This window comes from Pelecanus crispus, chromosome 2 (genome assembly GCF_030463565.1).
Source record: "Pelecanus crispus isolate bPelCri1 chromosome 2, bPelCri1.pri, whole genome shotgun sequence".
Classification (NCBI taxonomy): domain Eukaryota; kingdom Metazoa; phylum Chordata; class Aves; order Pelecaniformes; family Pelecanidae; genus Pelecanus; species Pelecanus crispus.
This window is the reverse complement of record NC_134644.1, coordinates 112,263,771-112,277,797: the sequence shown is the minus strand read 5'-3', so window position 1 is coordinate 112,277,797 and position 14,027 is coordinate 112,263,771. Positions and strand designations below refer to the sequence as shown.

The 14,027-nt window shown below is 36.8% G+C and overlaps 1 protein-coding gene across 1 annotated transcript in view; it reads right to left on the bottom strand.

Annotated features, from left to right (window-relative positions):
• Positions 1-8,176: 8,176 nt before the first annotated feature.
• Positions 8,177-14,027, bottom strand: part of CD226 (CD226 molecule) — a 31,865-nt gene continuing 26,014 nt past the window's right edge. Inside the window, exons 5-7 of the mRNA XM_075705044.1 lie at positions 10,538-10,649; positions 9,610-9,670; positions 8,177-8,338 (exon numbers count right to left, since the gene is read on the bottom strand). Coding sequence (XP_075561159.1) covers positions 8,177-8,338; positions 9,610-9,670; positions 10,538-10,649 — 335 coding nt within the window. The remainder of the gene's footprint in view (positions 8,339-9,609; positions 9,671-10,537; positions 10,650-14,027) is intronic.

Genomic DNA, 14,027 nt, shown 5'->3' with positions numbered 1-14,027 from the left:
CATACATCCTTCAGGCACCCTTTTATTTAGGGGTTGCTAAGTGCAGGCAGTCTGTGAAGACCCTTACCTGTTTACGACAAAGAGAAAAAAAAAAGCACTAACCAGATCTCTGTATTGCACTTATTAGAAAAGGAAAAATCTCATGCTTGTTCAGCTCTCCAGTCTAATAGGCAATACTATGACTAGTGGTGATTTTTTGAGATATTTGATCTCTAGGAAATGACAAAGACCATCAGCCTGTAGCATATAAACCTCTATTCAGACTTAGCTCACCAGCCACATTTACTAGTTGTCATCTGGTAACCTAGAAAATGCAGGGTGGTATTCTATGAGAAAATATGTCTCTTAAATGGCTGTGATTTTTAGCATGAAATACAGCATTATTTACAACTGTTTCTTCCTAAAAAGGAAGGAGGAAGGTGTTCCAATTAATGTCTTTTTTAGTGTTAAATATCAGGGTGTTTTAGCTCCTTTTTATACCTGCTGTAAAGGAATAAATGTGGGTTTTATCCACATACAGAATAGAGTGGACTGTGGAGAAAGTGTGAAAAGCTGCTGCTTGATTATAAGAACAGATCCAACAACACTGGAAAGTTTCATTTTTCTGTACATCATCCAAACACTTGTGACTCTTTCCAAACCAACTTCTTACACAACCTGTATATATCAGTATCTTACATTTTTCACCACAGACAACTGTTTGGGGTATCTGCCTATGTTTTGTAAGTAGAAGATATTGACTGCAACACCATTATAGTGGCATAACTTTAAAAACAAAGGGTATAAGGTTGTATATAATAATTCTGCAGATATAAAGTCTTGCAGTGCATAAAGGGTGCTGTGTTTGTTCTGGATATTATAAATAAATGCTCTTCACTTTTGATTTTAGATAAAAAGTTGTGTTATATTAGAAACAAGTACAGACATACAGTGGAATGAAAGAAGCGTCAAAGAATATTGACTAACCTGTTGTGACAAGAAGTTTGTCTCTCTGTCCAGGCCTTTACAAAGACAGTAGAAGGTGATAGGTGAAGGTGCTGTGTATTCAGCAATTATTTAAATGGCATTATGCTTAGAAAGCTAAATGTTAGAGTCCATATGTGAACTGGTTCTATTGAAGAAAATGCAAATTTCACTTTGCAAAGATGTTTTTCACCTTTGCATGCATATACAGCTTGACACAATTTTATGGATATGGTTAGAACAGATATGAAAGTAACTCAGGTTTAAGTATGATTAATTATAATTAAAGCATTTTAAAATGTCAATATTGTTATGAATATTGCAAGTTGTAATGGAAAAAAGATTTTCTTTTTAACTAAATGCAAGCTCAGAATCTAATACGCTTTCTAAGATGAAAGAGATAATATTTTTAAATCTCACACTGGAAGTCCCAAAGAATGGATTTCATTGTTTTTTTCCCTTCCGTATAGAAATCCTCGTGATGTTAAATAGATTTGCCATGTTCCCTTACAATCCTGGGATTGTCAAGTGAATGGATAGATTTTAGAGTAGATGTTTTTGTGTAACAATATTTGACATGAATGAAGCTAAGTCTCATTTTTAATATAGGCTACACATTTTTTTCAATCTTTTTTTTATGATAGTAAGACTGCAATGGACATAGGAAATAGCACAGAATTAATCAACTGTCTTGGCAATTCCATAACAGTAACAAAAATAAAGGTTGCCATTAAACATTTATTCTCATCAGTGCTCCTATAGCTAAAACAGAATAAATAATGCAAAATAAAGCTATCCTTGTTGATGTTAATTGTTGTGTTTCCTGGGTTTCTGTAGCTGACAGGCTGTGACAGGAGATATTTATTTTCCAGAACTTCTTTTGCAATTGGTACTGATTTAAGATGGTTACAAGAAAAAACAGACAATGCAGAAAAAAGTATTAGGATCTCCTACCAAAGTATGGCACATGCACACCTTTTATTTATTTTTCTTTCTTTGAAAAAACATTGTTATAAAAAGACAGAGAAGTTTTTGAAACCTAATAAAAAGGAAATGAAAAATAGGGTAAGAAATCAACAACAACAAAAAAAAAAGATTCTGTAGTCTTTAAAAAAGCTTAGAAGAATTTAGCAGACATTTAAGCACATAGCAATGGGTCATGTTGAGTACAAAAAAAGTTTTCTGATTATATCAGGAGCTGGGAACAATATTTTGTGTTTAATCAAACTCATAGCTCTAAGTTGCTCTATAACAATAGACTCGGGAGTGCTGGGCTCATTTTCCCTAACCTGCCTGGAAGAACCAAGTACCAGTCCAGTTAACACGCATTATGCAATATAGGTGCTTAAAAAATAATATTTTGCACAGTGCATTACAATTGTTATCACACAACTTTGTGGAACTTACTGCAGCCGGATATTGCTAAAAATATGATTTAGAGTATTTCAGAGCTGATCAAATTCTGGATAATGAAAGCAACATGTGCATTTACGATGCATAAAAATACATGCATATGTACTCAGCCTTTATGCTTCTAATTACAAAATGATCTGACAGAGTTCTGAGGGACAGTTCCTCCCATACTACTGTTGCTGGGTAAGCTATTGAAATTTAAAAGAAAATAATAAATGTCTGCTTCAGACAGTTTTATTTCAGAGAAAAAAATGTTATTAACAGAAAGTAATTTTAATACATATAAATATTCCTAACATACATTTCTTTCTTCAAATACTTATATAGACTTCAACACAAATAGAGAAAGATATTGAAAAAAAAACAGAAAAAAGGAAAGATACTGTGTATTTGTTTGACTATATCTTAGTATGATAAGTTATTGATCACTTAAATCATGTTATAAAACTTACTGGTTAATACTACAAATGAACTATTTAGTGTAACAATCTAGTTAAATAAACTTTTTAGAAAGGTGTTAAATAACCTTTAGAGTTTTTTCTTTTTTTTCTAAGACTACAAAATTCTTTTCTTTAAGTAAGCATAAAGTCAGAAGAAATATGTCAGCCACTGCTAGTAATTCATATTAGTTATTTTATCTAATTATACTGGCTAGTGATGTGGATAGTGTGGAAGTAATAAACACATTATTCTTTTGAAACTTGCCTTAGATAACTTCGTGCCTTTCCTTTGGTATTTCTAGCTTGAACATTAAATCCTAAGTCATATGTAGGGATATATAACTGCAAGACTGTAACACGGATAGTAAGGCAAATCTACAGCTTTATAAATCAAGCCTGATGAGGGTCAAGAAACTAGTCAGGGCAGTGGCACAGTCCTGTGGCATGGTGGCAGCCTGCTCCAGTAGTCTCTGAGCTCCCACTGCTGAGGCTATCTCAACGATCCTGAGGCTCTCTTATTTTAAAGGAAGTGTTGGCAAACTAATCATGTGTTTGTCCCATGGTTATCCAGATGCTTGTCCTCTTATCATCACTCTTAATGCATTTTACTCTTAGAAAAGAACTGAAAAAAAAAGAGTTATGGGCAAAAGCAGAAACAAGGACATTTGCTGGAGGGGTGCCTTGCAGTTTCCTCTTAGTCCTTAAAACATGAGTTGTTTCTGTACAGGAGCCCAACTTCAGGGAGAAGGCTGGAAAGGGCAGGGGAGACGGGCTGCATGTCTGATGCATGCTGGGGGAGAACTGGGTCAGGGTCTTCCATTTCCTGGCTGATTTGGCCGGTAGGATGCTGGATGAACCGACTGTGGTAGCAGAAACAGCCAGCATTTCGCGTGATGGCGAAGAGTCTGGCCCAGCTTAGTGTTTTGAAGACCACTGTGGGTCTGTAGCCTTAGGGTGGAATCCCTCGCACTGGATGTCAAAGGGACAGTGGCCACCCTGAGCCCATACATACCCTGACACCACATCCCAGCCAGGCATGGCAATGGAGGCACATCTTGTGCTCTAGCCCAAAACTGTTCCCCAGGAATGTGTGAGTGTTGTAAATGCCTTTTGAGTTGCCTGACTTACACCTTAAATAATACAGTCTGAGAACTTGACTTATAGTTTCTGCTCCTGGGATCCACAGTCTAAAAGAGCATTTTAGCACCTATCTTGTAAAGAGACAGGGCTGGGTTTGGAATTAGCCCTTAGTGTCAAACTTACAAAGCTGTTTAGGGGATTAGCTTTTATTGAGCATCTAGGCTTTAAAAGAAATAAGTCTTCTTTCACTTGTGCTGAGGAATACTTACTGGGGCAGAGTTTCAGCTACTCTAAACAAATACCATTGATTTGAACTTTCACATAGCTCAATAACATAGAAGGTTTAGAAAAGCATGATGCAGATAAGATTTAAAAATACATTTTAAAAAATCAGAGCCCTGGTTCCCAGATGTCTTTATGATTACAAAAAAAAAAAAAAAAAAAAATCACCCCTCAAAAAAACCCAACAAACCTATAAACTAATCTGATAGCGAGATCAGTTCTCTGAAATCTTTTTATGATGTAAGGTTTCTTATTAGGATCTCTCAGGAATAAACTAGCATCCACCTGTTATCAAACTAACAAATGCTGGTAGCACCTATGCTTTAACTATTCTGCCTGCTTTGTTGCCTTGGTCCTCTCCTCCTGCCCAGTACTCCTGGGATAAGACGTGGATAGGAGGTAGCTGGTTAAGCTGCACAGCACAGTTAGAACAAGCTATTTCTGAGCGTCCTTGAAAAAATATAGGTGCCTAACAGAAAAGGTGTGTGGAAATTTAGGGCAGGAGGAGGTCAGAAATAGGTTTAAGTGCTGGACTACCCTGCCTAACATGGGGGTTTGGAGGAGTCCGGCTTCTTGTGTTCCTTGGTGGATCCAGGCTTTAAAGCAGGCTGTTTCCTCACAGAAACGTTGTTTTACCCCAAGATGCACAGCCAAGGAAGAGCAGAAGACAAGCAGAATGAGCAGTATCATGAATGTATTATAGAGTCAGAGAAGCTCTTCAAGGTAAAAGAACATATTTGAGGTGAATAAAGAAGGTAACAGGAGATAATATATGTTACTCTTCTTTCACCTTCTTTCATAGACTGTGAGTTCAGCACTCACCCTGTTTATCCAAACTCTGGCAACTGCCTCTCCTACATTCAGAAGTCCCAGCAGACTGATTACAAATATTTTTTTCTCTGTTTTCTTTTAAAAAAAGAGATGTGAGTTTATGCCCTTTAAAGACTTAGTAGTACTATTAATCACAGAATATTCCTTTGAATATGGGACTTAAACATCTACATTTTTTGCCCAGCATAAAAGATGAATTTTGTTATTATGGAAAAGAAATCTGGTTTTACTTCTCTTAAAATCTCATAGATTCATTTTCCTGTTACAGAATGCAGTTACCCAGTGATTCAAGACTCAGTTTTTTTAATGAGAACACGCTTTATTGTGTCTGTTTCCTTTCAGTAAAGTTTCTAAGGCCTTAAAACAACAAAAAAGACAGAATTATCTTACAGTTTAGATAGTATGCTGAGCTATTGCTATCCATAGTTGTGTCATGTTCCTTCATGGTTTTTTTGCTCCCTCTTAACTGTCTGGGTGAGGAGTACAGCATGAAATAGCACAGTAATTGCTCAACATGAAATTTCCAAATTACAGCTGATGAAGTTCACTCAAAAGGAACTAAAAGTTTCCAAAAGAAAAAGGCAAATCTATGGAAAATATTGGAAATAAACAGCAATAAACAATAGTTTGTACTATTTTGCACAGGAAAGTTTATTTACATAATCCAAACTCTGTCACAGAAAACAGGCTCTTGCTGGGTCCCATCCTGCCAGACTCATAAAATATTTAAAGAGTTTTAATATTACATTTCAAATTACACTTTTAAAAGTTTCTTTTGTGTGTAGCTTACTAGTTTTTAAGCCAAAAAGAATATTGATAAGTTTTGGGTTGTTTTCTTTTTAGTTTTCATTTGTATCAGTCTCATGTTCAGCTGCTGTTCACTGATATTACCATGGTACAAAAATGAAGCTGTTGGTTTGGGTTTGATTTTGAAAAAAAATAATATATTGTTCTTATTATGCTATGTGTGATGTGATTTTCCCTGTGGAGTATCCTGGTAGAAGTAATATGTCTATGGAATTTGAATTAAAACAGATTAAATACCTGCAAAGATGTGCACTACAGATTTTTTTTCTTCCTCAAATCTCAAAAATAAGCAATTATTTTGGAAACACAAGCTAAAAGTTCCAAGGGAGGCAAGAAAAAAGGACATTACCAGAAATAATCAAAACAATCTGGTATTCCAGGTACTTAAGCTCAAGCTCTCTCCCTTTTTTACCCTCAGTAAATTAGGGATGCATTTTGACTGTCTCCACAAGCAATGAAACAACACCAACTTCTCAGCTTACCGATATTTCTGTATCAGGTTTCCAACTCAGAACTTCAGTGTAATGAAACTTATTACATTGTCATTTTGGCATTTTAATATAAATGGGATCATCAAAGAAACGACCCAATGCTACAGGGTTTTATTTGTAATGCTGTGCACAACTTAGAATTACCTGCTATGACATTCGATAACTCAGGAAATAAACCAACTTATTAACCGTACAGTTCTGTGTATCCTCATCAACTTCACATGTAAGCATTTATATATCTGAAAACCTTCAGTAAGTGAAAGAAAAAGCCTGTCCCTTGCATTGTGCATGTATCCTTGTTCAGGAGTACACAAAACCAAAATGAGATGTTTTCTAATGGTATATGACATTGTAAACAATTTAAGTCTTCAGTGCTAGGTTGAAGGACAGTTTGGTTTAGGTTTTTAGATTTTTAGCTGAAGTGTAAGATAAACACATGAAGCTATTATTGCTCAAATAGTTCAGAGAAGCCTTGTGTCCACGTTATTCTCGGAAGAACCTAGACTCTTATTTTTCAGTGCACATGAAGAAAGCTTTTTGTTGGAAAAGGCTACCCAAAATGTGCTTTTCACTGTCAGGTTATTGATGCTCCTTCCTAGCCAGCCAGGTGGAACCAGTAACTGATCTGTAGGCAGACTCATGATGCCTCCCCTCAACCCCTTTCAAAAAAAAACCCCAACATATTCAGCAACACTTCTATGAATGCTTCAAGAGAAAAGGGGAATCAAGTATAGGTAGGCCAGGCACACAGTTTGTAGTATGCAGACATATATGATTATTAGCAGTCATGGTAACACCTTCATCTACTGGGATTTTGTTCTCAGTAATACAGCAGATTTGTAAAAGGCCAAAAGATGCATAGATCGTAATTCTCAGGTCTGCCTTCTAGTTCTGTTTGTTTAAGGATTTTTTTTGTCTGTTTGTTCAATTTCTGTGTGGTTTTTTTTCTGTAGGTTTCAGCAGAATATATACATATGCACACATACAACTACATATGTATGTGTATTGTTTTGTAAATGTTCTCAATCATGCTTTTTTCAGCTTTACATCATTTATTCATGTATCTTCCATGTTCTCATTTATTTTTTGTGCAACTAAACCTTATAATAAATTATTATTAAATATTACCTGACAGTGACAGAGTCTTCATGTTTTGTTTTCTCCTGGGCATGGGAAGAAAGCTGGGGGGAAAGGAGGGAGGGAGGAGAGCAGGGTCTACATTTCCATTCCATCCCCAAAGAGAAAGCACTGAAATAACTGTGGTGAGTGGCAAGAAGCCTGTAAAACCACACAGCTGTCAGATAGCAAGCTTCTGTTCTTACTTTTAAATCTAGGTTCAAGGATCCCTGATATATTTGCTTTTGTCAGCTGAATAGTACTGTTTGCCCAGCAGCAAAATAACACCTCCTCTGTGGAAAATAGTGGGTATTTATTATTCTATAGATCTCCCAGTTTGAGATGCAAAAATCATGGATGTAGACAACATCAAGTTCATTTTCTTTCTCACCCTGTCACATAGACTTCTCAGATACATAGATTTCTCAGACCAAATTAACTTTATGTAAACATATGCAACTCCATTCTGCATATCAGAGCTGTTCTAAAATTCTTACTTAAGAGTACACCTACCGGGTAAAACTGTTTCAGTTGCAGAAGTACAAATAATCTTTAATTTTACATATGAATCAAAGGATATGTTAATGCTGAAGGCGGCAATGCAACACAGACACATATGGTGTAACCTGGCCCAGGCTGGCTGTCCAGCCAAAGGAGCCCAGGCAGTTGTCAGCACAGCCAGTTTGATGTTCCACATCCTGCCAGCACAAAGAAAATAAATTCTAAGCTGCAAATATAAGGCCTGCACTTTGGTTACTTCATTCTTAAGAAGGAATCTAATGGTCTTTTCTTAGGTGTGTGAGAGACATTTCTGCAGTTGACGTAAACCGCCTCTGTCTGCCTGAGTGATGGTTCTTCTCTTCTTTTTGTGTTCCGTGTGCCATGAAAATCAGGTCTTCCATAAGTGTCAGCAGGCTAGAAGAACATTAAAGAAAAAAAGAAAAAAAAAAAGAAAAGAAAAAGTTAAAGGACTTTTCTCAAAACAGCTACAAGTTTGAAAGAGGAGAAAAATGGCAAATTTTCCTCATATGCTGATTTATTATTGAGAAATATTAAACTATAAGTCAAAATATTTTTTATCTTCTTGTTTTCTGCGAATACATTTCAGGTTCAAGTCACATGAAAAAAGGATTTGCACTTTGAATACGTTTCCCAGCTGTCCCACATCAGGTGCCTGGTAAAGCACCAGTGGAATGCCTCCTTCCCCTCACATGCACACTTCAGGTACTGAAGTAGTCTCCTATGACAACCTTAAAACATGAATTGCTCTAAAAGTATGAACCGTGCTAAGAATTAGTCATGTCATTAAGCCAACTTCATGTGGTGGTGCCTCGGTTAACTGGTATAGGAGGAAAGATGGTTTCTGAAGCAAACGGCTAGTCCCTAGCCTATGGTCACCCTAGGAAAAGCTTCATTCTGGTATGAAGAGTGACCCAAGAATCAGAATGAGAGAAATGGAAATGGCAGGAGGTCAAAGGGTTTTGTAAGGACACAACTACAGTGGAGCTCACTGTTGGATCATACAGAAGTGCCATCTGAGAGGAGATAGGTGGAAAGCTAGGGTCTTACATACACTGGAGTATGGGGTCATTTCCCTAATCACCACATCACTTCATACCCTGACTTAGAGTATGAAGAGACAAGGCAGAAGCAGTGAAGTTGGCTCCTGTCTTTCCATATCTAAGCTTCAGGTCTTGAATAGGATTATTAAGGGGGCCTGGGGGAAAGACTCAGAGCGTCAAAACGTTGATTGTTACAGTACAAAAAGAAAGGAGAAGCACTGAAACAGTTGTCCCAATGTAGTATAGTGAAGCTGAACTAGAAGAAATAGATAAAGCAAAGGGTATCACAGGATACAATATTGTGCCTCAGTTTTACAAGAAGTGACTTGAGAAAAAAGGGTGTTAACAATACACAAATAATAGAAAAGCTAGCAAACCAAAAGAGCTAATTTGTTAGTAATATGGAAAATAGTTGGGTCTCTAAATGTAGCTGTAAGATATTAAAGAATATTAATTAAAAAAAAAGTGAATAGCAATAATCATACTTTAAAATATTCAATTTTTCCTGTCTGTATAGTTTAAGATTAGACTATAAGATTCAAGGGATATAAAGATCAGATACAGAAGAGAAAGATGTTGACTAATATGCAATACAAAATACAAGTAAACTCCAGGTGATCTTACCCAGGTCTGAGTAGAGTACAAAGCTTTTGGTAAGACCTCTGTGATCCTCTTTCTCTTCTTTCTGGTGACACACATTCAGTCAGAAAAAACAATGGAGGGAACTGCACCCTGCATTATAGTATAGTCCAAAATATCTAATTCCAGCATACAAGAGATAATGCTAGTATTGCTTAGTTTCCCACTGAAGCCAGTAAGTACAATAAAAATCCAAGCAGTCTTTTCTCTGACTTGCAAACAGTAACATGCATGAGATTAGCAGTGTTTCATAAAGGCTCAGACACAGATAAAAAGGCCTTCTGATTCAGGGGAAAATACAATAACATATTGCCAGCAAGTTCCAGCAGCTTCATATATTGTGGTAGGGGAAGAAATATTTTTTCTGCTTATTACTTCTTTTCATTGGAAACAGAGATGCTGGATCAGGCCACTAGCATGTATTTGGCAAGGAATATAGCAAACTTAGATAATGGTTTAAACTATTAATCTGGATTCAGCTGTGAGCAAATTTGGAACATAAAATCAAAAGACAAAAAAATGTTAGAAGTTTTGGAAAACCTCAAGATACCAGTAGTTCTTCTCTTTGCACAAGATAGGAACAACATACGCCTAGGCTCGTTATTTCTGACAAATCACTCTTGACATGAAGTTTCAGCTAATACCACTGTAAGCATTTAGCTGACCAAGGAACTTGAGTAAGCCATTTGGGTTTTTAATGTGAAAAAAAGAAAAAAAAAAAAAATTGAGAATGTCAATTTTTTCATTGGCTGTAGAACTGAATAGGTTTTTTCAAGTTTAAAATTTTGGCAGGCAAATTACATTTTCACATCTACCTTTTTTTAATTGGTTCTGAAGGAGACAGTAGGATGAACTGTTAAAAACTTCATACTTACCTCCCTCAGTATATCAAGCAAATTGGTTTGTTACTCACTTTTTGTGATAAGCAGTGGTGATGCAGAAGATCAGTAGGAAAACTAACAGTAAGACAGCAGCAGAAATTCCTCCAGCTATGTAGATAATAAACCATTTGGGATCCCGAGATGCTAAAATACAATTGTAATAAATATGATCAGTATTTTATATAAACCAACATGAACTTTTTATGACAAACCAGGCTGAAAATCAACAATTATGTAGAGACATTATTCCATGACAGCTCATGCTCAGTATTCAGACCTCACAACTATTTCCTCATTTCTAAAATGCCTTTGTTATGTTGAACTAGGTCTTACAAATGTTGTGACTGGGATGACAAAAAATGTGTGAACACACCACAGTGGTATGAAAAAAACAGCGATGCCTTGTGTAGTCCTTTCCTATCTCCTTCCCTCCTCTGGTGAGAGAACACTCCAACAGCATACCTAAGTGACTCAATATAAGGATAATAAAAGCACTCAGACTACTTAAGTGAATGTTCTTAACATTGTAAATGTTGTCCCATAAGAGATACCTAATAATCATGCAATATTTCCATGGGTGGCAAGACATTTTTCAGAGTACCAAGAAGATCATCTCAGTGCCCAAGAGGTTTTCTATTCAGTACTGCACAGTTGTATCAGTTATTTTCTGCTCTAATTCAAAGGAAATCTGTTCACTTTTTAACAACATTATTTCCACAAAACTTTCTCCATTGTGATCACTTTTTTTTTATAAGCCAGTACATGCTTTGATGATGGATGTCAGGAAACCTACCTTATTTGTTCTAGCCTAAACAAAAAACATTTATCTAAGAATTACAACCAAGGCAGAAAAAGTAACATTTATAATAGCTTTGCTTAAAATGCATAGATTTCTTCACTACGGAGTCACATCTTCAAATGAAGCTAAGGAGAAACAAATAATAACTAAACGGTAGAGAGAGGCAAGACAATGGCTTTGAGGTATGGGTCAATATATTCTTCTGGTGCTCAAGCTTGCAGAGAGGTAATGTGATATTATTCTCATTTTTTAGGTGAAAAAGATGGAGAAAAAATAAGTGATATACTGAAAGACACACAGGAAGTCCACAACACAAATACTCAGTACAGTTATCATGCATTTAAAACACTTGTGAATTTTTCTCTTGTCACCATTCTGAACTTGGTTAGTGGTAGCATTAAAAAAAAAAGGTGTGTTAAACCACAGAACTTCAAGTCAACTTTTTGCATCACAGTGCCCTGCTTCCTGCTTCTCTGTTGCATTTCTGCACTAGCACTCTGCAGACTTGAGACTAATAGCACAAAAAGCAAGCAAACACAAATAGTATGTAATAAATACTTCTGTACATAGTGTATTTGTGGCTAGCAGTATCAGCTACCAGGACAAAGTATCAGCTATCAGGACACATCTTAGCCAGTTGATCTTACAAACTTCTTGGCCACAAATTTGTTTCTTGTGTTTCAGACACAGACTAGCAATTCATTGGTGAACAGGGACTAAAAATCTGTCTTTAGGTTAGTCCCTTTTTAATGTTCTGCTCACTGTACAGAGGAAGATAGTATCTGAAGGTGAAACCACAGCTGCCCCAAAGAGCTTTCTTTCTGGGTAGACCGGAACGTTACATGCTCAGGTCATAGACAAAGGAAAACAATCAGTATCACTAACAATACTGAGCCATCACCAGATGGCTTTTCCTCATGGATCAAAAAGGTTCACAGCTTCTTACCCGGCTATCCTGAATACCAGTTGAGACTTACCCAGGTACACCTCTTTAGTATTAATATGCTCATTGGAAAGGATAACAAAAAATACTGATCACAGAAGAGTCTTATCCTTGAATTCCAATGCTATTTTGCTGGAAAGAAAACAGTAAGAAAATCCGCTCAGAAGTTTGTGCTGCTGAAGGTACGTGACACAATAGAGAAGGCTGCCTGATAACAAAAAATTAGGTCTTTTTTATTATAATGGCATATGAAATCACTACTTCCAGCACGTTTTCAACTGCTGTGTACTTAAAATATTTTGACAGGATGCATATAGCTATGTCCAACTTCAGGAAAAATAATAATGTCTTTTTTTCCAAGTGTTTAGCTACCCGCCACAGAAAATCATTATCTGTGCCAGTGAATACTTACAGAAATAGGAAGAAAACATCCTGCAAACAAAAAAGAAATTTTAAGATTTTAGCTACTCTGTTAAAAATCATGTGTTTAATTGTCATCAAGTAAGGGTGAATCTGGATAGAGTTCCAGACTTCAGCAGCATCCCCAACCTGCAGTCTAAGCACTCCAGACCTCATTTTTCTTTTCCTGAAGTTTCACCTTCAATTTTGTCAGGTCAAGATAATAATCTCTGAGTTAATAAGTTTGAGAGCTGAGATTATCAGCTGTCAGTTAAATTTGGATGAGGAAAATCATTAGATTTTTTTTTTAGAAGAAACAAGTCAAAGCCATTTTGCCTTTTCTCATTTGAAGTGAGCCAAACCTTCCTGAGGCATTTGTTTTCTTTAGCTATACAAAACCTTTTGTAATTGCTGACTTTAACATAACATTCAAGATTTTGCAGAAACATGTCAGAGGCTTGTCATTTGTCTCTTTAGTTCTTGTGTTCTCATCAAAGGTGATATGCTGACAGGAAGCTATTAAGTGTATTTTCGGCATCAGTACAATTTCTGTTAAGTATCAGACAATGTGTCCCTCTCTCCCCCATCTTCAGAGCCTTGGCATTTTCTCTGCAAGATTGTGAAATTTTTTTTGCATGAAGGTTTTTGACCTTCAGTGCACTGCTTTGGTTTTGAGGAGGAAGCACTAATGGGCCAGACAGTTATTTGTTCTAACAAGAGATTTGAACTGCACTGTAAAGATCTTCATGTAGATTGTCACATGGCTTGCTGGACTGGCACATACGGTATGCTAACTAGACATCACTGAAATAGTTTCGCCCACACAGAAATCCAGCACGAATGCATTCATGCCCAGAGAAAGATGGTTTGTTGAGTAGAGACCCGCAGACATGGACTGATACCTTGTGTTCATACTGGATGGATTCATGAAGGAAGAAGGGAAGCTAATTTCACTCCTACCCTGATTCTCCTCACCCCCTACTGCAGCCTTATCTTCTGTCTATTTTCTATGGCACAGACGTACTGCTGTCTCCTCCCGGCCCAGAAGGACTGTATGACAACCCTCAATGACTGGAAAAGTAGTCCCCTGCTTTTCATCTGGGTGCTATGAAGATCCTACTGGGTGCTACTGAAAGACATTTAAAGGACAATTTAAAGGCATAGTCAACATGGATTCATAAAGGGAAAGTCCTGTCTAACTAACTTGATATCCTCCTATGATAAGGTCACCTGCTTAGTGGATGAAGGGAACAAATGCCAGATTCTGCACCTGGGAGAGACTAACACCACGCACAAGCATAAATTGGGAGAGGAGTGGCTGGAGAGCAGCCCTGCAGAAAGGGATTTGAGGGTGCTGGTCAACAGCAGGGTCAATATGAGT